Source organism: Tympanuchus pallidicinctus, unplaced genomic scaffold, assembly GCF_026119805.1.
Source record: "Tympanuchus pallidicinctus isolate F22 unplaced genomic scaffold, pur_lepc_1.0 scaffold18, whole genome shotgun sequence".
NCBI classification, from domain to species: Eukaryota; Metazoa; Chordata; class Aves; order Galliformes; family Phasianidae; genus Tympanuchus; species Tympanuchus pallidicinctus.
This window is the reverse complement of record NW_026294699.1, coordinates 6,312,817-6,340,360: the sequence shown is the minus strand read 5'-3', so window position 1 is coordinate 6,340,360 and position 27,544 is coordinate 6,312,817. Positions and strand designations below refer to the sequence as shown.

At 44.4% G+C, this 27,544-nt stretch overlaps 2 protein-coding genes across 6 annotated transcripts in view; one reads left to right on the top strand and one right to left on the bottom strand.

The window, feature by feature from the left end:
- The window catches only part of CYTH3 (cytohesin 3), a 50,003-nt gene extending 42,162 nt beyond the window's left edge, over positions 1 to 7,841 (top strand). The window contains exons 10-13 of the mRNA XM_052680341.1: positions 2,986 to 3,062; positions 3,158 to 3,229; positions 3,363 to 3,517; positions 4,441 to 7,841. Of these exons, the coding sequence (XP_052536301.1) occupies positions 2,986 to 3,062; positions 3,158 to 3,229; positions 3,363 to 3,517; positions 4,441 to 4,513 (377 nt within the window). The 3' untranslated portion in view covers positions 4,514 to 7,841. The remainder of the gene's footprint in view (positions 1 to 2,985; positions 3,063 to 3,157; positions 3,230 to 3,362; positions 3,518 to 4,440) is intronic.
- Positions 7,842 to 8,246: 405 nt separating this feature from the next.
- RMI2 (RecQ mediated genome instability 2) lies at positions 8,247 to 27,148 on the bottom strand. 5 transcript variants are annotated; one of them, XM_052680349.1, is made up of 8 exons: positions 27,045 to 27,148; positions 21,363 to 25,191; positions 21,104 to 21,275; positions 18,823 to 18,895; positions 18,300 to 18,408; positions 16,921 to 18,170; positions 9,781 to 9,964; positions 8,247 to 8,490 (listed from the first exon to the last, which is right to left on the bottom strand). In XM_052680349.1, exons 2-3 carry the CDS (start codon positions 21,628 to 21,630, stop codon positions 21,127 to 21,129), a joined length of 417 nt encoding a protein of 138 aa, XP_052536309.1. In that variant the 5' UTR covers positions 21,631 to 25,191; positions 27,045 to 27,148; the 3' UTR covers positions 8,247 to 8,490; positions 9,781 to 9,964; positions 16,921 to 18,170; positions 18,300 to 18,408; positions 18,823 to 18,895; positions 21,104 to 21,126. The 5 variants fall into 5 exon arrangements, with proteins under 5 accessions (XP_052536309.1, XP_052536308.1, XP_052536307.1 ...); XM_052680348.1 differs by lacking the exon at positions 18,300 to 18,408 and having other exon boundaries at positions 21,363 to 22,171; positions 25,105 to 25,191; XM_052680347.1 differs by lacking the exon at positions 18,300 to 18,408.
- Between the last annotated feature and the right edge of the window lie 396 nt (positions 27,149 to 27,544).

Sequence of the window (27,544 nt, the reverse complement as noted above, 5' to 3'; positions counted from 1 at the left end):
GGGCTGTTGAGCTTGGAGAAGACCAACAGGGGATCTTACCAACTAGAGGATGGGTGTCACACGGATGGGGACAGATTCTTTTTGGTAGTGCCCAGCAACAGGGAGGGCATTTCTGTGTCTGAAATGGCTTCAGCTGGCAAGCAGCTTGGTGTGTGTGATTTCCTCTGGGGAAAGGAAAGCTGTGATGTTGCTCTTCTGAACAGGACAGGAAGTGACTCCAGCCTGACACGAGATGTGAACTTTGGCTGCCCATCAGATGGTTGCTCATCCTGGTGCCTCACTGCCTGCTGTGCCTGTGGTGTTTGTTGCAGTGCTTCTGTCCTTGGGAGGATGGCTCTGCTTTTCTCAAATCCAACGGGGGAGCAGCAGTCAGGAAGCTGAGGGCCTTCCTGAGTGTGGGTTTTATTTCTGGTACCTTGCTGTGCTGTTATGTCACCCAGAGCTGGAAAAAAATTATTCCTGTGTTGGGTTATGTAGGCAAAGAAGATCTGTATCCCTCTTTGTCTGCATTTGGCCTTGTTATGGCCTTTACATGTAGTTCCCTTACAATTCTGCCAACAAGATGATACACTGCTTTATTTTGTTATTTAAGATGTCTTTGCATTTTAATTTATCAACTGGATCTTTGAGAAGTACATCCTCTGCATCCGTCCATTTCTGTAAAGCTTTATGGATTCGTACACTGATTGCCTTGGTCCTCTTCTGATAAATGAGGCCTTCTTAGCTTTAATCTTTAAAATGCTGGAATAAGGCAGGGAGCACAGCACTAAGCAGTGTGATGTTTTGTGAGCCTGCAGCAATCTTGGCCAAGAAAAATAACATTTTGTTATCAGTAGTTCCTACACATTAATCTTGTGTGCTGTGTTTGTGGTCAGTACAGCCTTATCAACCAGCTTCCTGCTTTTAGCCCACGGTAAGGGCAGATTAAATGCACGTTGTACAGGGATGCCTGCAACCATGATCAGATTGCCTTTCAAGTTTATTAAAGAGTTTCTGTTCTGCTGGACAGCTGCAGCTGAGTATTGGGGTAGAGATACAGGCTTATATTTGAGAACGGTTGATAATTTTGGAAGAAAAAAGTCCTGCTTCGATGCCTTTTTTATGGAAGAGTAACGCATTGCTTGGTGGAAAAGGCACCTGTGCTCTTGTTATGGCACTCAGCTGAGCTGCAGAACCTGGCTGGCTGAGAGGGATGGGAGCAGCAGTTAACAGTGCAGTGACCCTTGGACTGCATGAAAAACGTGGTGGTAGAGTGAAAGGATGGACTGCCCTGGCAGTCAGCTTGACTTGGCTGCTGCTTTTCCATTGATCCAGAAGTGAATCAGGGTGTGCTTTGTTGGCTTTCTGTTCCCAGACCAAATACCTGGTGCTGCTTGAACCAGCTCTCAGTCAAGCAATGGGAATTTCTGTAGTGACATAGTGCCAGTTTGAATGTTTCTACAGTGCCTTATTTAAGGACCTGTCACAGTGGTTGTACTCAAATGCCACCAGTTCTTCCCTCACTGTCTCCAGTTCACTCAACCATCCATTCTGTCACAGCTTTTGCATCTTGCACTATTTTGCCTTCTCTTATTTCACCACACCTGCTTGCGGATTAATTTTTTCTTGAGATGTGTGTGTGTGTAGTGGAAGCATAAAATCTGAGTCCTCTGGATGCTGCAGTGTTTGCACTGCTTTATCCTGAGGTCCTAAAACCGACTGAACGGAAGGTGGAGCATGCAGCAGGACTTGGTCTGCACTGCAAATACTTGTCTATGGATCTAAAACAAAACGAGATCCCCAGAACTGCTTTTTAACTTCAGTACAGAAATCCAGAGTATCAACAAAATTCCCACTATCTGAAGAAGCACAGTTGGCTAAAAAATTCTTTCTTAAATTTGTTTATGACTTTAAATAAATGGGAACCTTGTGTGTATTCACAGAACTATTTTGTGCAAGGGTGTTCAGTAGGAAAACCAATTATTTGGAGACAGTAGGAATAATGAGAGTGACTGATTGCTGAATGGATGATGCACAGGTGGAGCCACAATCCTGAAGTCGTTTAGCTATGGTGGAACTCGGCCTGTATGTTTGTCACATGGGAGTTCTTTATTTACTTCCTCTTCCCTGGAAATGATTCTTGAAAGTTTCACTTATGGGATAACGGAGTGGTTCTTAGGCAGCAAACTGCAGAACAGGGGATGAAAGGACTGACAGCAATGTGTGTTCCTGCAAGGAGCCGATCCACGCAGCGGGGCATCAGCAGGCGTGAGTGAGCAGTGCAGCAGCTGCTGCTGCTGTGGGGAAATGATGGCATTTCTGGAGCAGGAGCTGTGCCTTCTGTCAGATGTACTCAGGGGCACGTCTCCCATTAGGAGAACAATAAATTATTGAAAGTGAGTACAAGCACTTTGGTGTAGGATTTCTGCATTTGCTCCTTGTTGTTGACTCATCAGATTTGTTCTGCTTGCAAGCAGCAGTGTTTATAAGCACTTAACACACTGGATGCTAAATGCAGAACTAGAGAGAGGTTCATAATCACGTGTGAAGTCACAAGTGGAAGGAAGGTGATAAAATGTCCTGAATTTTACTGAGGAAACCCATCCTTGTGAAAAGACAGGCTGTGGGCAGGGCTGGCCCTGTGGTTGGAGCCCAGTTCCTGCTTTGCTGCTTTCCCATAGCAGCACTGGCTCTGCATTTCTGAGGGCTGTACAGCAGTAGTATCAGGGCTCTGCTGAGCCCTTGGGTTTGGGTGAAACCTGAGAGAGTGTACAGACTCCTGCCATAATGCTTTTGTGCACCATAGTTAATGCTGACTCAGGAGTTGGAGCTTTGTACAAGTTACAGAAATGTTCCTAACCTCAGCTCATCTGTGCCTGATCCATCTGCAATTAAGCAATTAAAATATATATTGGAAAAACAAACAAAACTCAATTGCTTTCTTCTTATCCCTTGCTGAAGCCCTGACAGTGACGTGTTTAACTTATCAATGCCTTTTGGTTATAGGGGGAAGAGTAAAAACATGGAAACGAAGGTGGTTCATTTTGACTGATAACTGCCTGTATTACTTTGAATACACCACTGTGAGTATATGCTGCTGCGAGCTTCCTTTATTCTCTGGGTATGGCAAGGAATAATCATGCAGTATTTTCCTTTTGTTTTTTTTGGTTTTTTTTAGGACAAAGAACCTAGAGGGATTATTCCATTAGAAAATCTTAGCATAAGAGAAGTTGAAGACCCTAGAAAACCAGTAAGATACCCTCGTTATCATTTTTTCAGTGAATAAGTAAACCATTTGGAACTGAGATTGTAGTAAATGAATTTGTTTCTGGGTTGTTTGTTTTGCTTTGTTTTTAACGTATTTTTCCATTCCTACCCTTCAGAACTGCTTTGAGCTCTATAATCCCAGTCATAAAGGCCAAGTGATTAAAGCCTGTAAAACTGAAGCTGATGGCAGAGTGGTGGAAGGCAACCACGTAGTGTACAGAATATCTGCTCCCACTCCAGAAGAAAAAGAAGAGTGGATTAAGTCCATCAAGTGAGTTCAGAGTTTTAAATATCTTTCAGAAATGAAGCGTAAGCTCCTTTTCTGAATAAGATATGAAGAGACCTTGCATTTTAACTTGTTTAAAGAGTTCTGATTCGGCAATATCCTCCGGGATTAAGGTCAGGATCTTTGGGGTGGATGAGTCGGGCTGTCTGCTCCTAAGTACCATAGCAGGTTCTAACTCAAATGAAGAAAATGGTTGGTTTTTTTTTTTTAAATTGAATCTTTTCAGCAAATGTAAAACCTTTTGAGAACCATCCCTAACCCTGATTTTTTGTTTGGTGACAACTATCTTGAGCTTGTTCACAGTGCGGCTCAGAACTTTTATAATTTGAATTCAACTTGAGGTTTATATAGCAGACCCAAACTTAAAGGAACAAGTTATGTTCAAGTTATGTTCAAGATGGAAGTATGAACTCTTTAACAAATTATAGCTAAGCACCGTCTGTTTATAAACAAATACTTCTGATGGTCAGAGGAACTGCAGCTCCTCCCTGGGAGCGGAGGGCAGCGCTGAGCTCTGCTCCCTGGCACAGTGACAGGGCGCAGTGAATGGCACGGAGCTGTCGGGAGGGGTGGATGAGGGGCAGGGAAGGTGCCCACCAGAAGGCAGTGGGCATGGACCAGGCCAACAAAGGTGGTGTGCACAGCCCCGTGCTGCCAGAGCTCGCAAAGTGTTTGGACACCGCTCCCCAACACGGGGTTTGGATTTTGGATCGTCCTGGGTGGAGCTGAGAGTTGGACTCAGTGGTCCTTGTGGGTCCCTTCCAACGTGAGCTGTGCTGTGATTGTAGGTCAGCAATCCGTTATCTTATTAGAAGTGGGGAGCCAGCCAAAGGGAAGAGAGAACAAATTTCAGTTTCCAAAAGCAGAGAACTGTTAACCAAACTGACAATTCGTGTTGTTTCTTCTAGAGCAAGTATCAGCAGGGACCCCTTTTACGACATGCTGGCGACAAGGAAACGAAGAATTGCAAACAAGAAATAGGACTTGATGGGTAGCATGGATACCTGCATCCACTTCTATATGGTCTATAATGGAGTGTAATGTAAACCTTGGGCAAACTAAAGGAAGACAGCAACTGTACATTTATATATAAATATATATATATATAAAAAATTATATATATATAATGTGTGTATGTATATATACATGTATACACACACACTTTACTATGACATAAAATCTCGGCAAGACCTTTCAGAGTAGTTATTGGCATATAATTTGAAGTAAGCTTCAAATCCCAGAGGATAATTTTCTTGGAACTTAATTTAACTGACGACATGGAAGCTTTGTTTCCACTTGTGTTAGTTGTAACTACAGTTGGCGTGGACTGGGAGGGAAAGAATGGTAACATATCCTATACCTGCTTCTCGAGCTCAGTGCCCATAAATGGGAAAAGCGTTTGAAGTACTTCTCTCTCAGTAAAATGCAACACTAAAAACTGGAGTAGAGGGCAGCCTGGCACTTTTCTGTAGGCAGGAAACCCACAATCTCAGTAAGTTTTCAAGTCTTATGTCTTGCAGTAAATGAAGCTTTCATTTAGAGCACATGATCCACCTTCTAGAAGCAGTTTTTCTTCTTTGGAAGTGCAGCTCAGTGTCAGACAGGCAGCTACATCATTAACCAGTTGTGCCAAAGGGTTGGAGTGAATGCACTGAAACACAGGCAGGTCCCACCAGCAAAGGCCTGTCTGCAGCCACGACACTGCATAGATGTGGTTTGGTATTTGCCAGAAGGCAAAAACTCTTTCCAGTCTGCTCACACGATAAGCGGTGAGAGTTAATGACTGGTTTAATCTGCTTTTTCTGTAGTAACATCCTTCCTATGTTTTAGATATATTGTAGTTTAACTAACAGTATTAGAGGAATAAGGTAACAGAGCTTGCATGAGTTGCAAGGGTTCAGGCTTTGCATGTGAAAACAGCCTGAAATAATAATTTCACATGCACTTAATGTTTTTAAAGGGAGAAAAGCCAGGCTAGCGTATTCTTCCTGTAAGATACAGCCCTAGTAGGTGAGCAAGCAGCACTCATTCATTCCTTTGCTTGATAACAAACTTTGAACATACCAAGAATTTATATATTTTCATTACATTCTTAGAAGATATTTGTTTCAGACTTGTACTTCAGTAGCTGAAGTTGAAAACACGAGTAGATATCCCTCTTTTTACCTCAAGAACACAACCTGACTGCAGTCAGCCCCTGCACAGTTTCTTACAACGTATGGAAGCTGGTCAGGGTCTCGTGCTGAGGCGCGTTCTGTCACAGCACTTCCTGGTGGCAGTGCACATAACATTCTTGAGGCGCAGCCCCTCACTGCACAGCGAGGGCAGGAAGTTTCTTTGGATCCTACTACTTCCAGCAGTGCTTTCATTTTTCCTGTCTTGTCGACTCTGAGCCATGTCTGCTGTGCCAATGGTGAGCCAGTGTGATGCCAAAGCAGTTTTGCTTCTTGGATACACAACAGGGAATTCTGCTGTAACACTAAGTTACCTTTTTCAAATCTCATTTTACCCTTAAAGTGCAGTTTGATTTGTGGTTGCTGTCTTACAGATTTGCATTGCTTTGCGCAGGGTTTCAGCCTGTGACTGTTCTGCTTTCTTGCACGCTTCAGAACAAGGCTGAAACAGACTGGGGTCACCCTTCCCCAGAGCGTGTGGAACTGCAGGCTGCTTGGATGAATGCTCAGATCTGAGTGAGAAGCAAAACTCAGCCAAAGGAGGTAGAATCCCAATACTTATTATTAGTAAGTATCACTGTGGGCTATCTTTGTTTAATGAAAGCCATTTGAACTCTATGGAAATAAATGAAGTTGTAGATGCTGTGTCTGCAAAGCAGCTGCTAGAAGACTTGAGTCTTCTGCTGCGCAACTTCGCCTTCTCCTTTGAAGCCATGCACTCCCCAGCTGCAGCTCTGGATGAGATTTGTCACAGGAGCCAGTGAGTGCAAAGGTAAAACACAGCACAGTCTATGCCCGGAGAAATATGAGATTACCAAAACACTTATAAGCCATGAAGCACTTTTTTTTAAATTGATTCTTATCTTCTGAGATATCATCTGCAAGAAAGTGTATTTATTTAACCAGATGAGGAAGTCTGCTGATAAGCATGAAGGAAATGCCTTGAGAGTTCATTTGCTGTACTTAGCTGGAAGTTCTTATATCCTGCACAAGTAATTATTCACAGTAACAGCTATCTGAGGATACTATAGCAGGAAATATATTATTTTGTAGCATTAAAATGTGACATCTAAAACAGCTACTTGCGGTGCTCAATATAGCTATTTAATTTACCAAAGCTAATGGAATGTCTTTCTTGTTTGCAATGATATTTGATTTTAAATGGTGGTTGTTTTATTTGTAACAGTATTAACACGGAGTGAAACTGGCCCAGAATTTCCACTGGTCACGAGGCCAGTAAAACAAAGTGGCTTGTGAAAGTTCAGGCCAAGTTCAGGTACTATCCATGAGGGTAAAGAAAAATCTCTCAACCTTTCCCTTCCCGATTGGGCCTCAAGTCCAGGTGTAGCTTAGCACAGCGAGCTGCTCTGTGGCCTAAAGCAATACCTGCTAGCGTTTGGCCGTGCTGAGGAAAAGTCCCCTGGGAATAACAGCCTTCTCCCTTCCTGTTGCACTGAAAGCTGTGTAATTGTTCAGCTCTTTGGTTTTACCATTGCCTTCTGAAACTGCAGGAGCCAGCAAGAGCCACTGCTGCTTCTGCCACACGTATGGCCTCTCTGAATATCCAAACCTTGTGGCCATTAACTTCAGCTATGGTGCCAGTGCAGACTGGGGAGAGAACTGTACATAACACTTAAGCTCAGCTGGACTGACTTAAATTTTACAATACTCTGACAAAGTAAGCTCTACACTGCTTAACATCTTGAACAGTTTTAAACCGGTACAAAACAACCTTTATAACCCAAGCAGCATTTATAATGCTTCATATATAAAAACAATACATATTTTTTAAAGTTTATTACATATCTATGTAGATATGCTTGCTGGAAAAGCTGGGTCTGTTGTAGACCAAATGCTACAAATGAAGACTTGTGGCTTACCAGTTTCTTTTCTATATTTTCTTGGAAAATGTTTCTAGTTAGAGTATAAATATAAGATGTAAATGCTGTACAGATATGTATTGATATAAGCATTACTTGGTGTACACAAGTAATTTGCATGACAAATACTCCGTATCAATCATTGTTAAAAATGTAATGTTCTGTGTAAATCCACTGCAATATTAACGTTGTCATTTATCATTAAGACCTTTTGCTTAAACCTGGACATTCTCAAAAATAAAGTGTGAAACTATATGCTGTTGTAGAGCTCCTCATTTAGCAGAGCTGAGCATTAATTGGTCAGATTTGTGTGTAGAGATTGAGTCAATTTATAGCATGGATGATAACTGCTCCTGTAAGCACCCTTCTTAACACACCAGACAACTTATTCAGATGAAATTGTAATTAAGGCAGGTTCCCTGCTCACGTGCAGTAAGAGCAGTCATTCCCTCTGAACAGCTGCACTTCAGTGGGAGGTGACTCCAGAGTCAGACTGGAACTCCCTTGAGGAGCTCTGCTACGCTCACCTCAAGAGCACAGCCAGTGGAGTCCCTGTGTCGCACATAAGACCAGAGGCTGTCCAAAAGGAAAGTGCTAAGGAGAGCTGACAGACGCCTGGCTGCTGCAGGAGGAGGGTGATCTGAGAGATCAAAGTGGCCATTAATTTTTATTTCTTTATTCAATTAAGATTACATTTGTTTAAAGACCTAAAAGCCCTGCATTGTCATGAAAGGGAATTACTGATTAAAGAAAAGAATAATTAAGATGCTGATTTTGATAACGCTGAGTGGTTGGTTTCAGAGGTTAAAGCCTGGATTTGATGGAGAGCTTTTTTAGTACAGCAAGTCTCGTCCTTGTTGGCTCTCTTTATAGTGAGGTGTTGGTTCTGATTGGTAGTTTGCATCTGAAAGGAAAAGGGAAGCACTGTCATCCCTGTTCTGAGATGCAACATTTAACTGGTCCAGCAGTTCTAGGTCAGTCACAAAGCTGCGCACAGTTGACCTGTGATCCCAGACCGAGCTGACTGAGGTGGCTTCCAAGAGCCTCACAGTAAACGTGCCTGTATTTCAGTGCTATGCTAACTAACAGTAGAGAACAGGAGGACAAAACTACCTGCTTTAACAGCAAACGGCAAACAAACCTGAAGGTTTGCTTGGACAACATCCTTGTTCTGTGAATGATCTTGTGGTCAAACTGACTGAGTAATAGCCACGACAGCAGAAGCTTTTAGAAACTTGCTAGAGAGAACACACAGGAGTGAAGGAAATGAAGTGCTCCTCCCACCAATCTGGATTTTCCTCAAATCACAGACAATCCTGCTTAAGAGACCCCTCTTTCCCCTCCCCCCACCCCTTTCCTCTTAAACACTGACCACCACAAGGAGTAATGAGGAAATACCACCCACACTTCCTTGACAAAATGCAATTGCTTTGCACAGCCCCCTTTGCCCTGCCTGCGGGGTACCACTGTCACATCTCTCAAGGGGCATCTCTTTCACTGGCACAGCCCAATAACCTGAATGCCCTGGCTGCTGCAGTGGGATGCAAGACTTCCACTTCCCTGCTGCACTTCTACATGGCTTTGAAAAACCAAAGGAGTTCGCCATCTGCTGGCCACAGAACTCACAGCGTGTCGGAGCAGATGCACGCGGCTCCTGAGAACAATCAATTAAGTACAATCAGGAAGCCTCTGTCATGAATATCACAAAAAAACTGGATTTAGAGCAATGATATTTTTAAGTCCTCGGTCCAGTCCTTAATTTTTTCTGAGGAAAGGGATACATACACTATCCAAGTTTACACAAGGACTTGTGAACAATCAGCTTCCTCCCCAAATTGTATTTTCAGATTAAAACTTCTGGTCGTCCATATCTGAAAACACGAACGTGTTCTTTGATGATCATATTTCATTCAGAAACTATTTCAGTAACAATGTCTGTTTCTGGAATGTGTGCAACTGAATAAAATTGCCATAACCTCATCAAGAACAGCGAGCAGATGTGATTCTAACGATGTGGACCCAATCTCTGTCAGAACTCAGATCACCAGTATCTTTCCTATCCTCGCTTGATCAACCTAATGACAGAGCCCCCATGCAGATCACATTCTATAGCTAAGTTAGAAACAAGGAACAAGAGGAAGACATGAGAAACACTCAGAAAAGAATTGATGATGATGCTGGAACCCTTGCTTACTTGTAGCACCTTTGATGTTTATCTTCAGGCTTTTTGGCTTTCTTAGGTTTTCTACTTTTTTCCCCTCTTCAGTCTTTCTCCATTTCTGTTCTGGTTCACACTCACTTTTTTTCCTTGATTGCTTTCTTTTCCTGGTTCTTTGTTCCTAGGAGGAGGTCCTCATCAATGACGTGCATCCTTCTTGCTGGAAATTGATACAGAACACGAACATTAGGCCACAACCTGCACAGCAGTCTCCCTACACTGACTGTCCCTTTTAGTACAGTAACACATCACTGTAATCTCTCCTCTTTTCCAAATTAACCAGCTGCAGGTAACAAATACACAGCGATTTGTGCAGTGCAGCAGGTTAAGGATAATTATGGAAGCTAATGCATGACATCATGAATTTCAGGGAAGACAGAACTGAATTATACAACTAACACCATTCTCCTAGGACAGAAAGAAAAAAACTTGGAAGAAAAAAGTAAGTGACAGGAAAGTAACTATAGTCTCCAGAAATATTACTGTTTACCATTTCCTGATATCTAGAAGTAGGCATGCATCCTGACCAAGAACTGCTGACATATCTGTTCAGGGAAGCTCATTACCAAGGGAGTGGTGAGGTGCTGGAACAGCTGCCCAGAGAGGCTGTGGATGCCTTGTGGTTTCAAGGCCAGGTTGGATGGGGCCTGGGCAGCCTGGGCTGGTATTAAATGGGGAGGCTGGTGGCCCTGCATGAGGGGTTTGGAACCTGATGAGCCTTGAGGTCCCTTCCAACAAAGCTACTCTATGATACCTGAGTAATTTTTGCACCTGCAAAAGCTGCAGATCTTTTCAGTGATACTGATACCATCTTTTAAAGTCAGTTTATGTTTGCTTAAAGGCCTTCTAAACACTGAGATGCCATGTAAGGAAATTAACAATTAAAAAAAATAATAAAGTTGCTGATTTTATACTGAATCCTAAAAAATGCTGGATCAAAACCAACCAGAAGTAATCGCAGGAAATGCTGTTCCTCAGTGGTTTTGCTAACATTTGGCATCAGCAGTTTTTAATTGGAACCTTATCTGGATGAAGTGCAACAAAAACCTTTCACATCTCATTGTTCAAAACCATCTGCAATTAAAGGGACCCTCAATTGTTTTTGTTTTGTTTGTTTGTTTGTAAAGCCTTCTTGCTGTTTAACTCATGAGAACAGAGATAAATACTCCCCTCACTTCCTCTTTCCAGCCCATTCCCACATCTAATAATGCACAATTCTGATCTGTCACACAGAACAAAGTTAAGCCAAGCATTTACTGTGCCAGCAGCCACCAACCCAGCAGAATCCTGTAACAAGCAATACAAATCCACAGAAAAAGGAAACTGTTTTTAATCTCTTAACATTGATGAGACAGAAACATGTCTTGTTTATGAAGAGCATAAGGTACTTCCTTATATACAGTACTCACAGAATCACAGAATTGTAGGGGTTGGAAGGGACCTCCAGAGATCATCGAGTCCAACCCCCCTGCCAAAGCAGGTTCCCTACAGCAGGTCGCACAGGTCGGCATCCAGGCAGGTCTTGAACATCTCCAGAGAAGGAGACTCCACCACCTCCCTGGGCAGCCTGTTCCGTCACCTCACTGTAAGGAAGTTCCTTCGCACATTTGTGCGGGACTTCTTATGCTGCAGTTTCCAGCCGTTTCCCCTTGTCCTGTCTCCACTCACCACTGAAAACAGTCTGGCCTCGCCATTCTGCCCCCCACACCTTAGATATTTATAGACCTGGATCAGGTCCCCTCTCAGTCTCCTTTTCTCCAGGCTGAACAGACCCAGATCACTCAGCCTTTCCTCATAGCAGAGATGCTCCAGGCCCTTCACCATCTTCGTGGCCCTCCGCTGGACTCTTTCCAAGAGATCCCTGTCTTTTTTGTACTGGGGAGCCCAGAACTGGACGCAGTGCTCCAGATGAGGTCTTACCAGGGCAGAGTAGAGGGGGAGGATCACCTCCTTCGACCTGCTGGCCACGCTCTTTTTAATGCACCCCAGTAAGCCATTGGCCTTTTTGGCCACATGGGCACACTGCTGGCTCATGGCCAACCTGTCATCCACCAGGACACCCAGGTCCCTTTCCGCAGGGCTCCCCTCCAGCAGGTCATCCCCCAACCTGTACTGGTGCATGGAATTATTCCTCCCTAGATGCAAGACTCTACACTTGCTTTTGTTAAATCTCATCTGGTTTTTTTCTGCCCAGCTCTCCAGCCTGTCCAGGTCTTGCTGAATGGCAGCACAGCCTTCAGGCTGTCAGCCAATCCTCCCAACTTTGTACCATCAGCAAACTTGCTGAGGGTGGCCATTATCCCCTCATCAAGGTCATTGATGAAGATGTTGAACAAGACCGGACCCAGCACCGACCCCTGAGGAACACCGCTGCTTACAGGCCTCCAACCGGACTCTGCACCACCAACAACAACCCTCTGTGCTCTGTCAGTCAGCCAGTTCTCAACCCACCTCACTGTCCACTCATCTATCCCACACTTCCTCAGCTTTGTTATAAGGATGTCGTGGGGGACAGTATCAAATGCCTTGCTGAAATCAAGGTAGACTACATCCACTGCTCTCCCCCTATCCACCCAGCCAGAGACAACATCATAGAAGGCTACCAGGTTGGTCAAGCACGACCTCCCCCTTATGAACCCGTGCTGACTACTCCTGATAACCTCCTCTTCTTCCAGCTGTCTGGAGATGACGTCCAATACAAGCTGTTCCATCACCTTTCCAGGGACAGAGGTGAGGCTGACTGGCCTATAATTGCCTGGGTCTTCCTTCTTGCCTTTTTTGAAGACCGGGGTGACGTTGGCTATCTTCCAGTCTTCAGGCACCTCCCCCGTCCTCCAAGACTTCTCAAAGATGACAGAAAGCAGTTCAGCAATCACCTCTGCCAGTTCCCTCAGCACCCGTGGATGAATCCCATTGGGTCCCATGGATTTGTGAACATTGGTGTTGCCTAGGTGCTCCTGAACCACCTCTTCCCTGACAGAAGGGAGGTCTTCCATTCCCCAGATCCTCTCACTCACCTCCAGGGTCTCAGATTCCCGAGGGGGAGCTTTTTCACTGAAAACAGAAGCAAAGAAGGCATTCAGTATCTCCGTCTTCTCAGCATCCCCCGTTACCAGAACACCTCCGTCACTTAGCAGGGGAGCCACATTCTCCCTAGTCTTCCTTTTACTGTTAATGTACTTGAAAAAACCTTTTTTATTATCCTTTATCCCCTTTGCCAGATTTAATTCTAGGCAGGCTTTAGCCTTCCTTGTCGCATCCCGGCAGACCTTGACAACATTCCTGTATTCTTCCCAAGTAGTCAGACCCTTTTTCCACATTTCATGGGCCTTCTTCTTTCCTTTGAGTTTGTGCACGAGCTCCTTGCTCATCCACACAGGTCTCCTGCCACCCTTTCCCGATTTCTTCCTCACAGGGACGCACCGATCCTGAGCTTGGAAGAAGAGCTGCTTAAATGCCAACCAGCTCTCACAGGCCCCCTTGCCTTCGAACACCCTAGCTCATGAGACAGCTCCAAGTAGGCCCTGGAAGAGATCGAAGTTGGCTCGCCTAAAGTCCAGGATAGCAATCCTACTTTTTGCTTGACTTCTTCCACTCAGGATCTTGAACTCCACCATCTCGTGGTCACTACAACCCAAGCTGCCCCCGACCTTTACTTCCCTGACAAGCCCTTCTCTGTTAGTGAGAATAAGGTCCAGCAGTACCCCTCTCCTTGTCAATTCCTCAACCACCTGCACCAGGAAGTTGTCTTCAACAGATTGCAGGAACCGTCTGGACCGCGCATGCCTGGCCATATTGCTTTTCCAGCAAATATCTGGATAATTGAAGTCCCCCATAAGCACCAGCGCCTGGGATCGTGACGCTGCTTCCAACTGTTTGTGGAAGGCCTCATCAACCTCCTCCTCCTGATCAGGGGGCCTGTAGCACACACCCATAACGGTGTCAGCCATACCAGCCCGCCCCTTGATTCTTACCCACAAGCTCTCCACTGCTACACCACTCTCCCCCAGGTGGAGTTCAATACATTCAAGCTGCTCTCTTACATAAAGACCAACTCCACCACCCCGCCTCACCAGCTGATCTTTCCTAAAAAGCACACAGCCCTCCATGACAACATTCCAGTCATGCAAGCTGTCCCACCACGTCTCTGTGATCGCAATGAGATCACAGCCATGTGACCGCACGCAGATCTCCAACTCTTCCTGTTTATTTCCCATACTGCGCGCATTAGTATATAGACACTTAAGGGAGGCAGCGTTCCCCTGCCACACTCCATCCCTTTCAACTCCACTCTCATCACCCATCAAGTTCACTTTTGAACTTTGAACTACCTGAGCCTCAGCAGTCCTCATTTTGTCCCCTTCCCCCTTCTTACCTAGTTTAAAGACCTTTCAATGAGGCCTGCCAGCTCCTGGGCTAGGATCCTTTTACCCCTTGTAGACAGTTGAGCTCCATCTGCAGCCGTCATGCCAGGAGCTGAGTAAGTTGCCCCATGGTCAAAAAAACCAAAGTTTTTCTGCCTGCACCATCCTCTAAGCCATTTATTGATGAGGAGGGCTTTTTTGATCCTCTCAGCGTCCTTCCCCGCCACTGAAGGGATAGAAGAGAAGACCACTTGCATTCCTGCACCATCCAGTACCCTCCCCAGACCCTTGAAGTCATTTTTGATTGCCCTTAGGCTTCTCTTGGCAGTATCATCACTGCCAACCTGAACTACCAATAAGGGGTAGTAGTCAGACGGGCGAATAAGCCCAGGCAGCTTTCTAGAGATGTCCCTGACCCGTGCCCCAGGAAGGCAGCACACTTCCCTCCGGGTGGGGTCAGGACGACATATCGGGCCCTCAGTTCCTTTTAGAAGGGAGTCTCCTACAACTGTCACCCTCCTTTCTTTACCAGAAGAGGCGGTCTTCAAGCGTGGAGCCGACCGCTTCTCCTTAGCGAAGCTCAGAGGCTGTTCCACCACCTTGTTCTCAGCCTCCTCACCCTCCAGTTGCAGGGTTTCAAACCTATTACTTAGGGGCACCTGAGGAACCGAGGTAGGTGGGGGAGGGCGCCGCCTGCATCGCTGAGGTGGGACCTGCTGCCATTCCTCTTCTCCTCCCAAGTCAGCTCTCTCAGTTTTACTACGGTAAGGCAGAGAATCCACTACAGGCTGGGGGTTGCAATCTCTGCTTGTTTCTCGCAGAGAGTTACACCACCAGTCTATCTCCCTCTCGCAGTCCCTAATGGATCTTAACCGCTCCACCTCCTCCCTAAGCTCTACCACAAGGCTGAGCAGCTCATCCAACTGTTCGCACCTCACGCAGGTGGCATCCCTCCCATTGTCCCCCGGCAGCAGCAGGCTCAGGCACTCCCTGCAGCCAGAGACTTGAACCGCTGCAGTTCTGGGCAGTCCCTCTGTCTGGGTCGCCACAGACTTGTTGGAGCATGCCTGACGCCTGGTAGAGACCATGTTTGAACTTACAGTCACTGGGTCAGCGAGTGGGAGAGCGGTCACCTGAACAAGGACAAGAACAATTATGTGTCCTGCACAAGACCAACCTTCCTCACCTACGAGTGCGGCAATGGGCAGCAGGGCTGTGCTCACACACTGCCAGTACTCCTCGTTAGCAGTTAGTAGTGGGCAGCAACACCCTTTTTTCACCAGGTAGCTCTCGCCCTCCCCAGGGGCTGTTATAGCCTCACAGAAAAGGGTCAAGGTTAATCACAGAGATAAGAGATAAGAGTGGGCGGTACTGGCTCCACCCCTGCTGTCTCAGCAGCCCGCCCACCAGCTGCCAGCTGCTGCCACCCCCAGCACCAGCACCGTGCTTTTGCTGGTTCAAAAACAGCTCTAAAAAGAGCTTTTTGGACGGCCTTTTTTGGCTTAACTCCCTTGCCCAGAGCAGTCTTACCTGCCCTGAAGCCAGTCTCCGCAGCAATGCGGAGAAACTGATGTTATTCAGAGCAGTCCACATTTTCCTCCAACAACTTCACACAGCAGATCTGAAGAATTCACACTACACTGACAATTACACAAATCTCATTTTCCCAGGTGAGCAAATGCACTCTCATGCAGAACCCGAAGCTACGTCCAATGACAGCTAAGGAAAAAGTCCCTACAGAGTTACTTAAGAAGCACATTCTCATCTTAGGAACTGCTTTGTAGTTTTAGGTCTAGCTGTGCCCACCAGAGGGCAGAGCATTCAAATGTCCCGACTCAACACAGAATTTCACTGCTGACAACTTTATCATTAATTAGAATAACAACTCAGATGGGGAAAAAGCCCAAACACAACAGTTGTTGTATCACCAAAAATAAATGAGGCTCCCTGAGATCTGCCAAGTTACAACACAACTTCGCAGCACTCTTCAATAAGCTACTTTAGATTAAAAAAAATACAAATAAAAGCCTCAGAATCAGGAAGAGAGCAAGGTTTGTGAGTGTAACAAGGGAGACTTGGTGGGGAGAAAGCAGAAGGGAAGGGACACAGAACCCTAAATTTCCTTTTCAGTTCAGCTGAGGTGTGATGCCAGTCTCAGCACAGACGTGTGCTTGCACCCTGCACACCGACGCAGCTCCCTCTGTGCTCCCAGTGCTCAGGTGCCTGATGCAGATCAGGTAACCCAAGGGATGCCTCCATTTTAGCACCAACTTTTATTTGTGCAACCTAAATTTTGTCCCTGTGGAAATTCTTCCTCAACAGTGAGTTTCACTTCTTTTCATTCTGAATATCCTGACTGCATTTCTTCCAGTACTTACTTATCTCATTCAAGATCACATAAGAAAATAAATAATTCTGAGTATGAAATGAATAAAATCGTACTCCTGCATTGCTTCTTGCTCACTTTCCATCTGATTTATCTTTTCTGCTGCTTGCTCAGAAGCACAGTATAACCTGAACAATACTCTCTTAAAGGCTTATCTTATTTCCTCCTACTTTGTAGAAGGAAGTAGTAGTATATCAAGCAACTTCCTCAGGAGTTACACTTCTCAGACACCATTTTGTTCCAACTTCTCTTCCTCTGAGTATCTGGACTCACAGCCATAGATAACTTCAATAAAAGAAAATATTGCAGTCACCTTTACACCTACCTTAGAATTTCAAGATCATTATTGTAGGCATTTTAACTCACCTGGATAGTTGCTTCTAGGAATCTCCCTAAAAACGCAAAGATGAAAAGGACAGTGATGCTTTTAAAAACAAACACCACAAAACAAAACAGCCCCCACTGGCTATCCTGCAAACAGTACCTTCTTTGAACTATGCTATTTACAGACTACAGATTGTTATATAATGGCAAAAGTGACCCAGAAAACAAGCACTAATACACACACATGTACTCCCATGTGTGCTAATGAACACCAGGTGGCATTACCTGCCTCATTTACTGCCTTTACCCTGGGTGCCAACAGTAGGTGGCTGGGACATTGCAATCCAGGTAGTAACTTCCAGGCAGAAAGTGCTCTCAAAGCTGATACGAACTCATCAACATAAGAATATGAAATGCAGAGCCAAATTTTGTTGAAACCTGAACGTTGAGCATTCAGTTGCTGCTGTGTTAAACAGACGCAGATGGCTGGGCAGCCAGAAGACTGAAGCCAGGCAGTGCTGCTGCTTTACATTTTCCCACTGCAATTGCTGGGGATTACAGGCTTAGTTACCAACAAAATGCTACTAGAACTGAAATGCACATACAAGCAAACACATTTAAGAGGAGAAATAATTCTCTATTCAGCTTGTTTTATGCATCATTTTTGGACACATTTTTTAGACCAAATGAGGTCTCTGTGGGGAAAGCACTAAAAAGCAGAGAAAAGACATGAGTTAAGTCTTTAAATATGTAAACACACTAAAGAGAAGGAAGTATAAGAGACCAAACTACAAAAAGGAAGAGTCAGGTTGGACACAGTGCATGAGGCTTAAGGGCTGGGTTAGTCACAGCTCTTAACAGCCACCTAAGAGCATGAGAACAAGGGAGAATCTCAGTCACTGATATCCGTATTTTTCTAAAAATTCCTCCCTGTCAAAAGTGCTTCACCAGTAGTCTTCACAGTTCTGATCCAGATGCCCTGAACTTGAGCAATAATGCTCTTCTTTTCCTCCTAAATTAGACATGAAGAAAGAACCTTACATCTTTAGTTCAGTTTATTTAAGACAAATTTGTAACTAAAGATGCTGAACTATGTTTTACACAGCTTTTTGATAGCAACGTAAATAAATCTGATCCTATTTTTCCATTAAGAGATTCCCCACTGCTCAGTGCAAGAACAGATTGCATTACTTGTTACTTGTTGATTTCCATCCTTGTAAGTACTTACCAAAATTTAACTGGATTTTATCTCCCTTTCAGCTTGAGACTTTCCTGAATGGTAAATTCCAGCCCTGAAGAAGGAAGAACCTTTTTAGCATTCAAAATAAAACAGCTATCTGCACAGCAATAGTAGGGAATAGTAGGGAAAGCAGTCAGTGCTGATGCGTTAGGGTTCTGATGATGAATGTAAGGAAGCCCACCTAGTATAAAATGACAGCTTTTCACACAGAAACACCTGTGGCCACAGTCATCAGTACGACAGGAAATCAAAATCTATCAGAAGATACCAGACACCACAACATCAGCTACCTAAAAACATAAAAAAAATCCTTGTCAGTAACAAAATTGCTTCTTCAAAAGCATGAATACACTTAAAAGATGACAGACTTTTTCCAGGTGAGGTTAAGTACAAGTCAGCTTCTTTGTGAAAGCAGCACATCAGATTTCAACCCATGCAGGGATGTTGCTGACTTTTTCTCCAGAACTGCTACCAAGCTGTTCAATGCATTCTGGAGAAACTGACCTCTTACCAGGGAAGTGCCCCAGCCCACAAGAGGCCTAAGACAGAAATAAAACAGCCAAAAAAAAAAAAAAAAAAAAAAATCAACCCAAAAAACTACACAGAAAAAAAAGCACTTGTCATTGTCTCGTTTTAATACTGGTTGATTTTTCCCTTATCAACGTAGATATTGTTAGAAGAGGAAAAACTCTGTGACTGCTTACCAGTTTCATATTCTCCCTGCGTGTCTTTAGAATCCATTCTCAGAAGTCAGAAACCAAACCATGAAATGTATTCCTGCATCAAAATGAGGTTAAATGAAGTTAAATGTTTATTAACATTTTTATTGATTAGTTATAAAGTTGTACTGCTGTGGAGTTAGAATGGAGCTGAAATGGCTCCCACAGTTGTTCACAGAGACCAAACAAGCAGCTGGGCTCACATGGGTATGCTGCTTTTAGGCACTAACATTAATTGGTTTTTCAGAGTTAGTTTGGTACAGCTTGCATGGACTTTATGAACATCCTCATGCTCTGCTTAGAGCTGAAGCCAGAGCACATGATGCTGACGTGGCTGTACCTATTTATCATACATAAACTGTTGAGTAAATAAACCCTCATTTCATCAAAGCCAGAACATAATTTACGGCATTGCAATGGTAAGAACTGAGTAAAATTTAGTATCATCACCACATCATCTCATAACTGCAATCTGGAATGCACTTACATTTGCACTTAGCAATTGCACAGCTGGTGAGGGCCACAGGTGATAAAAGCACTGAGCCTTAAACACAAGATCCTTTACTATTTCTCAAATTAGGCCTCTCAAGATTGGTTTTCAGCTGCACAGTGAGGCAATGGGTGACGTGTTTCAGTAGTGGTGACAGAGGTGTGAAAGACAAGCCATATTCTGGACAGCTGTCATGCCACAAAATGAGGAGCACCTCTATCAGCTCATCCAAGTGAACTGACTGATGGTGGTGACCATATTGAAAACCAGTGTTTTGTAGCTAAGAATTTGCTCTTTCGGAAGGTGTTGTTGTGCTCTGTCGTAGCTTCCATGGAAATAAATAGGAGGCATTACTTTCAGAGCAACCTACTTGGTACCTACTGCACACCTTTAGCATTTCCAGCTGCACAAGTTCACAGATAATTCTGCACAGAGCACAAAATTCTTACGCCCCAAAACTTGGTAGCAAAGTTGATGTTTTGAGCATTTATCCCAGGCTGAGAAAATTCAAAAAGCACACGGCCTCACATTTTGGCCAGGTGAGTTCCTCAGCATTCAGGCAAGCTCAGATTTGTTTCAGTTACGGCTGCTAATGCAGTGTGCACTTCCAGGAATCTCCTCCTCAGGGTCCCAACAACCAAGCTCTAGAACAACATCCCAGCTCTGAGCCCCAGCTCTGCAAGGCAGGGCTAGAGGAGTCGTGTAACTCCTCTATGTACACTGCCACACAACAGCAACACAGCCCTGCACACACCCCCAGTTTACTGCTCAACTTGAGACACAAGATGCGAAAAAGGGAAAATTCACAGTACTCAACAAGGCCCTGCAGCACCAAACAGCTCCCTCACAAAGACACCCTGCAGCAGCCAGCACAGCTTTCCCTCCACCTGCAAGCAAACTCAGCTGGAGTCACAGCGATCACTACAAGCTCCTTCTTCAGAAGTTCAACGTTCAGCTTCTTTTGCTTTGAGTTCCCAGGAAAGCACTTCTAAAGTGAACCGTTAGAAGAACATCCTGTCTTGGCTTCAAAACCTGAAGTTACTAAGTGTCTACTAATGTCAATGCAAATCTTCTTGAAGCACTTTTTCAGTTAAGAGGTGGATCTCTGATCAACAGCCAAGCAACATTCATAACTTCATAATGATGAAATATGGAAGGCTTCCCAGGGAGCTAGAACTAGCATCTGTATGTTTTTAGTGAGATCAAGCACTATGATACAGAGTTTTTGCTCCTGCTTCCAGGATTTTACTGCCTAGTTAGAAAGCATAAGATGAGCTCACTTACAAGTTTCAGGCTTCTGACCTGAGAAGTGTTTAAATAGAAAAGCATCTATCACTGGATAAAAGAAAAAGGTTGCCAGCCAGTACGTGACCACACAGATATATTTTTTTTAATGACTGCAGTATTCCACAAGAGAATCCTCCCCAGCACTAACCCAAAGTACAAAATTGTGTCAAAATCCTGTACACACGCTTTGGCATTTCCATCAGCAAAGCCTCACAACAAAGGACTTCCATTGTACAACTGCACCCAACAGGGCCTGGTCTGGAATATTAAAACTCAAGGATGGAATTGCATCCCTCTAAAATCCAGCCCTTAGTCTGTAAAGATCTCTCTTAAAGATCTATTTAAGAGGTAGTGCTTAATTTCAGAAGGAAAGAAGCAAACTCTGAGCCTGACTTCTCCCTCCTGTACATTCCGCAGGTAACAGGTTTGAAATCGTGAGCATTGAGAACGGCTCAACGCTCCGCATAAAAACAAACAGAAACAAATTACACTTCAAATCTTCCAGGCAGAGCTCAGGGGATGACTCTGTGCAGCTCCTCCACCTCCAGGCTCCACATCTCCTCATGCACCGGGTTTTCGGAAAGATCCGTCATCTTTATTGCTCGGAGCACCGGCTCGGGGCTGCAGGACCGCACCACTCCCATCACCATCACGTACTTCCCTACAAGAACACGGAAGAAATTCAGCTAACCCCTACGTCTTCATTTTACGAGCGGGAGGAGAACCGAGGCGCCCGCGGAAGCGCTACCTGCGTCGAGGCACGGCCGCCCGCGGGGCACGTCCTCCACCCCCAGCACGGTGAAGGGGCCGCTGCCGTCCCGCAGCCGTGCCGAGCCGCCGCCGCCTCCGCGCTCCACCTGCAGCACGGTGCCCTGCATCCACACGGCCCGCACGCACAGCGGCGCGCGGCCCGCCGCCGTCCGGTCCAGCCGCCACGTCCCGCCGGCGTCGCGCGCCGCGCCCCGCAGCTGCGCAGCCAGCACCTTCAGCGGCGGGCACGGCGCCTCCCCCGCCATGGCACCGCCGAGAGAAGAAGGGCGGGAAAAAGCGCCGCGCCGCCGGAAGGCAGCACTGCGGCTGCGCGCGCGGCTCCGCTGCAAATGGCGTGAGCGCTGTGTCACGTGACGCCCCGGGCCGCCCTACGCAGAGCCGCCACGCGCTGCTGGGGCGGCTTATCGGGTTGGGTTCCTTCCGCGCCTCGAGTTCCCTGAGTGCCGGGAAATGAAACGGCAGCAAAGCAATCGCTCGTGTAAATGCTGGGTCGGGGGCTTGGGTGGAGAAAGGCTGTTTTCTGCCGTCTGTAACCTCACTGAAGCGCTTTTAAAAGGCGTTTTCGCATGCTGATTTTCTCCGGGCTGCCTTTAGGATGCCCCTGGCTTTGTGATGTGACGCACAGACAGCGCGGGCAGCCGAACGCCAGGAGCCTTGAATTCCATCCCTCTGCTGATAGCACAGGCGGGCGGGGCTGCTTGGCTTCGATGTGAAATCCTGAGATGCTGTGGTTTCCTTTGGGTGGGCGGGTTGAGGTCTCATTTAGAAAGCAAGCCGAGAACGACGCTAACGGGAGGAAATAAACCACAGAAAAGCAAAAGAATGGGGCAGATCTCGGGGACTGTTCCCTCAGTTTGGAGAGTTCTGTGCTGCTGATAAAACATGCAGTGTGGGTACAAATGCAGAGAGAACTGACTTCCCTACGGCTGTTCTTCCTTAAAGCACATCTTGCTCTCCATTAAAACAGCCTCTGTTTAAAACAAACAGTTTGAAGTACCAGAATACAGCAAATGACCTTTTTTTCCCCTACTCTCCCACTGTTCCATGAATTATTTATTCCAAATGTCTTTTCTCTGGGGACATTTTCTGTTTGGAGACGTTCTGTAAGTGGGTCTTTATTCCTTTTATAGCGTAAGGAAGCAGTTATTGTTTTGTTACCATTTACAGTAAGAACAAAAGATAATCTTAGTAATAACAATAAAAACACTGCCGTCCGAGTACAGCCATTTCAATACAGAATCATGTAATCTGGCAATCAAATCATATGGCTTACAGGAACAGAAAGACATTAGATGGTTACTGTATATGAATGCAGAATTTGAGCTGGGCTCGCTGGGGAAGAATGTTTGTAATTTATGCCCCTAAGCTACAGTCACTTGACAGCATCAATATTTTAGTTTCACATAAAAAAAATAATTGTGCCAAATATTGATAAAAGTATTGTATTCCTATTTGCTACCATATAATAGGAGGTTCTAATGCTTATTAAGCCATTAATTTTACGGATGAAGACAAGACCTCTACAAGAGTGTAATAAGTAGGAGAGACCATGAGGTCCCTTTTAAAAGATTTTCCTTAGAGAAACTGTTCTAAGAAGGGCAGTACTGCCAAGATACACCGAGTAATGGATTTGTTTTCCAAAACCAGAAAATCCGTTCCTTTCAGTAAAAAGCAAAGTTACGCAGCACTGTGTGCAAAGTTCCTACGAAGAGCTGGCTCAGCACAGAGACATGTTCTGAGCTGCAGGAGGAACGCCTGTTGCCTAAGCAGGCAGTGTTTTCTGGAGGTGATTCCACAGCAATCACACTCAGTGGCAGTGGAGGAAGCTCATCACGCTGCTGGAAAAGGCTCTGAGTTGGTGGCTGGCAGGCTGTAAATTACACTGGATTAAATTTGATTGCATATTCTGAGGGTGTGCAGGATGAGACAGAGTTTTGGTTTGTGTGGGTTAAAAAGGACTCAGTCTGCTGGCTGCTGCTACAACATGTGCTTTCTAAAGAAGTAGTCTTCAAGGACATTACTCCTCACGCTGAAATGCACATGAGAGGTGCTGGCACAGCATGAGCAAGAAAAAGGTCAGACTACACATAGATAAGATAGTCTACAATACAGAAGGTGCCAGGTCTCTGATATTTTAGAGTCTCCCATCCTACCTGAAAAAGTTTTAAAGAGCTCTGTTCTAGTCCATTGATTAATGTCTACAGAAAAGTTTCTTTCATTTTCTCAGTGTCTCTTTCCTACTACTGAGAAGTCACTAACAAGACTTCTAGCACAGACAAGGAGCAGTCAGGCTTCACCTTTAAGAGATCTGCCTAAACTGATGTTATTTTCTTATACTGCACACAAAGCTATATGAGACAATCCCAGGATTATAACATTCTGTGGCTTCCTGGTGTTTGTTTTGTACCGCATAAAGGTGCAGAGTGGATATGCTGACACACTGCTCTGTGAAGCCCGGAGAAACACCCTCATCATTCGGGGCTTTTTTAGGCTATCTCATCATCACTGAACTTAAATTAATGACTTTAACAGATGAATGAGTTGGAATTAACCTATTGATAATGAGAGATATTTCCCTCCCTAACTCAAACGCCTGCTGCATGTATTTATGCTTTTATGCTTTGGGTATGACTGGACTGTCATACAGATGCTAAAGTATGTTTCACCACTGATTTCAAATGACCTGGAGACAGGCAAGTCATCTGCTGACACAGGAAGACTCCAGCTGCCAAACTGCAGTTAGCAGGTAGCTCTGAGTAAGCGGCACTTCAGGGGTGACTTGGACAAGGCAATGAGATCCTTCATTCATGAGCTGTCATCAAAACACTGCTAATAGCAACAACAACAGTGTGGGCTCTCCCATATCGATGTCCTGCCAAAACTGTGTGGAAGTCACTCCAAGGTAAAAATGAAATAACTTCTGTGGCAAGTGCTATCAAGTAAAGCCTTGGTATTGTGCCCTCCTGTGCTCTTTTTGGAGAACCTAGTACAGGTGCTACACGTGTGCTTGTCCTTTTTGGAGTCAGTGGAGGATTGCACCTCGTGTATGGCAGAGGGGAAGAGCATTTGGCTTAAGAACCTCTGCAGAGAGGGTAGAAACCTTAGCTCATACAGCCAGCCTTAACATGAGGAATACTTTAATTGCTCTGGCCGTCGTGTAGACATAACCAGTTCCTGTCACCATGCATTGCCTAATGGCAATGAAAACATTGCAAAGTTCTCCAGTTTAGCTGACTCATTTCAGTTACAAAGAATTCTTATAGGAAATGTTTAGAGAGCTCCTGTCATGTTCTGCAGAAGTGGGCGTCACCTCTTTGTGCCTTTCCATGCTAGAAATGCTCTGGTCAGTAACTGAAACACATCCATGTTCTGTGGAAAAGGATCCTGACATGTTTAAAGAACAAAGAAGGAATTAATCTTAATCTTACTGTTGACAAGTACTACTTGCCACCTTAGAAATAATCTGAAAAGCTGGCTTCCAGATGGACTTAAACTGTTGCATTAACATAAAAACAACTTTTTGAAACAGGAAATATGCCTGACATCCAATGTGTTAGGCGTTGGTACAGTCTGAAGGGAAGCCAGTTCTAGGAAGACCTCAGTAGTTCAGACTTTTTGACTTCATTGCACTTCATAAAAATATTGGATCTTCAGGAGAAGCTTAACAAGACTGGAGAGCCCATCAGCACTGCAGGTGAATACAGATCACAGTGTCCTACCTTGACAGCTGCAGTCCTTCTGTAAATGTTCTGCCATTACTGCCAGCATCCAGCTTATCCACTGAGAGTGAGAACAGAATCATCTTCCTAAAGAAAAGCAACCAGAAGAGCAGCACTTTATTTCCAGAATTTTCAAAGCATATAAGGCAAATACTAGAAAAATATATACAGGCCAGTGAGGCTGTGAAGTTACAGTCCAGTATGGAGCATAATTAGTGTGACTGTACAATACCCCAGCTCACACAGCCAAGCAGAGCAGTCAGCTGTGTATTACATGCTTTCTGGTCGCTGAAAATTTGTAGAAAAAGTGAATATCCCTCACTATTCTATGTGTTTTAGCCAATATTTTGTAGTTGTATCCCCATCTTGGAGTATAAATGAAACATTTTTTTTTAGTCATGGAGTTATTATCTAAGTAACTAAACATGGTGACTTTCCTTAAATAAGCAAATTTTGCTCTGAGATCAGAGCATCTCCATGCAACAAGTCTGCACTGGTTTTCTATGAAGCTAAAGGCAGCTTGTCATCTAGCAGCCTTCTAAACTGAATAACAAAACTGGGACTTGAAACTCAAAGACGATGAGAAATCAGAAGATGATTGTTCAGGAATTCAAATATATTGAAGCCAGTAAATTAGTAAGCTTTCAGCTTGTCACGAAAAGATGATAAAGGCAAAATCAGGATGCATTATTTTCAAAACCTGAGGAGCCCACAAAACCACACTTGCAGTAGTGAATTATGTTGCAAAATCTAACAGTGCTTGTTTACTCCAAATAGAAACTGTCAATACTTTAAGAGCCAAATAAGAAACATCAGCTCATGTAAATGGTATCTGGAAATGTCACACAGCATGAAGTGACTGCAGAGCAGGCATGAAGATGTGAGTATGTTTTTACTTGCACCTTTGGAGTTTTGATAGTTCAAACATCAAGTATTTCTATCCAAATAATTACAAATATTGTTGAGGAACATTTGAAGAACTGTAGCCCTGCTACAGCTTGAGCTGGTATGAAGCTCAGGCAGGAGACACTTCAGAAAAGCACAGCAGACAGCCCTGGATTTGCAAGGCAAAGTTCATCAGATTGTGAAGGCTTCCTTACCAGTTACAGGGTCATTTACGAGAAATGTGCAGGGTGAAAGTGAAAGGTGCAGACTGGTTTCTTTTCATGTCCACATATATCTCTGTATTTTGGCTATACTTGTATCTTGATTCTTTTAAAACACAATACAGCAATTACTAGCAAATAGACCTCCCTTGGAGATAAGGTATTTTCACTTTCATTGTTTACATAAACGTTAAAGCAGAGGGCGAATTGTGTTCTCCTGTTTTAACCTATGCTTTGACAGAGGCCCTGCTTTATTTGCATTCTGGTGCCTCTGACCCTCCCTTTGCTGGGAATTCAGGGGTTTTGATCCATTTCAGACCAAGAGGACCCCAGCAGTCACCAGTGGGACAAAGGAGGCTGGAGTGCAGTCAGTAGGGCTTTCACACTCTGTTAATTGATGCAGTCCCTTTTACACTCACTTCTGTATGTCAGGTAATTGGGTGAACATCTCCTTTGGGTGCCAAAAATAGTCTCCAGGCCCTATTTTTTTTTCTTCCCCTCCATTGTTAACTATGGGGAAAACCATTTTGTTAACTAGACTTAACCATGCTGATTAAAGGAACTTATATTTCAGGGCAGACTTTTTAAAATGTGAGCAGGCTGGCCCCAATCACTTCCCAGTTCCAATTCTCCTGGTAAAATTAAGTATTTGTATATGGGTTAGATTCAACATATATAATGTATATAGAGATCATAAAAAACATTGGCTGGCTCAGCCATTCTTGGTTTTAAGTAACTTGCAGGATCAAGGCTGGGAAGAAAAGTCCTTATTAAGAAAGCCTAAAGTTCATACTCATAGGAGTGAGCATTTAAATAGTGGCACATTTTACTCACAGGTGGCAGTGTTCACTGAATGCCCTTTTTGCTTGAAGCTGCTTTCTCTTCTGTTTCTTATAAGTGTAATTGTATCATCCTGCATTCTTGCTGGACACATCAGATGGGGAATACAAATTCAAACCAAAGGAAATGGAACTGAAAGTAATTAGAGTATTTTTTAAATTCACCCTGCAAAATTAATGTGTAAAACAGTTTATTTCTATCTAAAGACTGCATTTCCCACCCTAAAACTATAGCTACACCAGCGTGTCTGTAATCTTTATCACACAGCTGTGGAGTGTTACTAATAATTGCAAAGACTTGCAAAGTCAGGAGAGAGGTAGAGCTGTGTTGTTCTTACAGTGAGGGGAACGCTTAAGTTTCTGTTCTTAAATTCAAAGGAATTTGCATGTTTTGCAGGTTGCAATTTACATTATCTTGAAATTGAAATCTCTGATCTGTAATCATGCATTAAGCTGCATGAAATTCCCGGTACATGAGTAGGAGAGGATTTATTA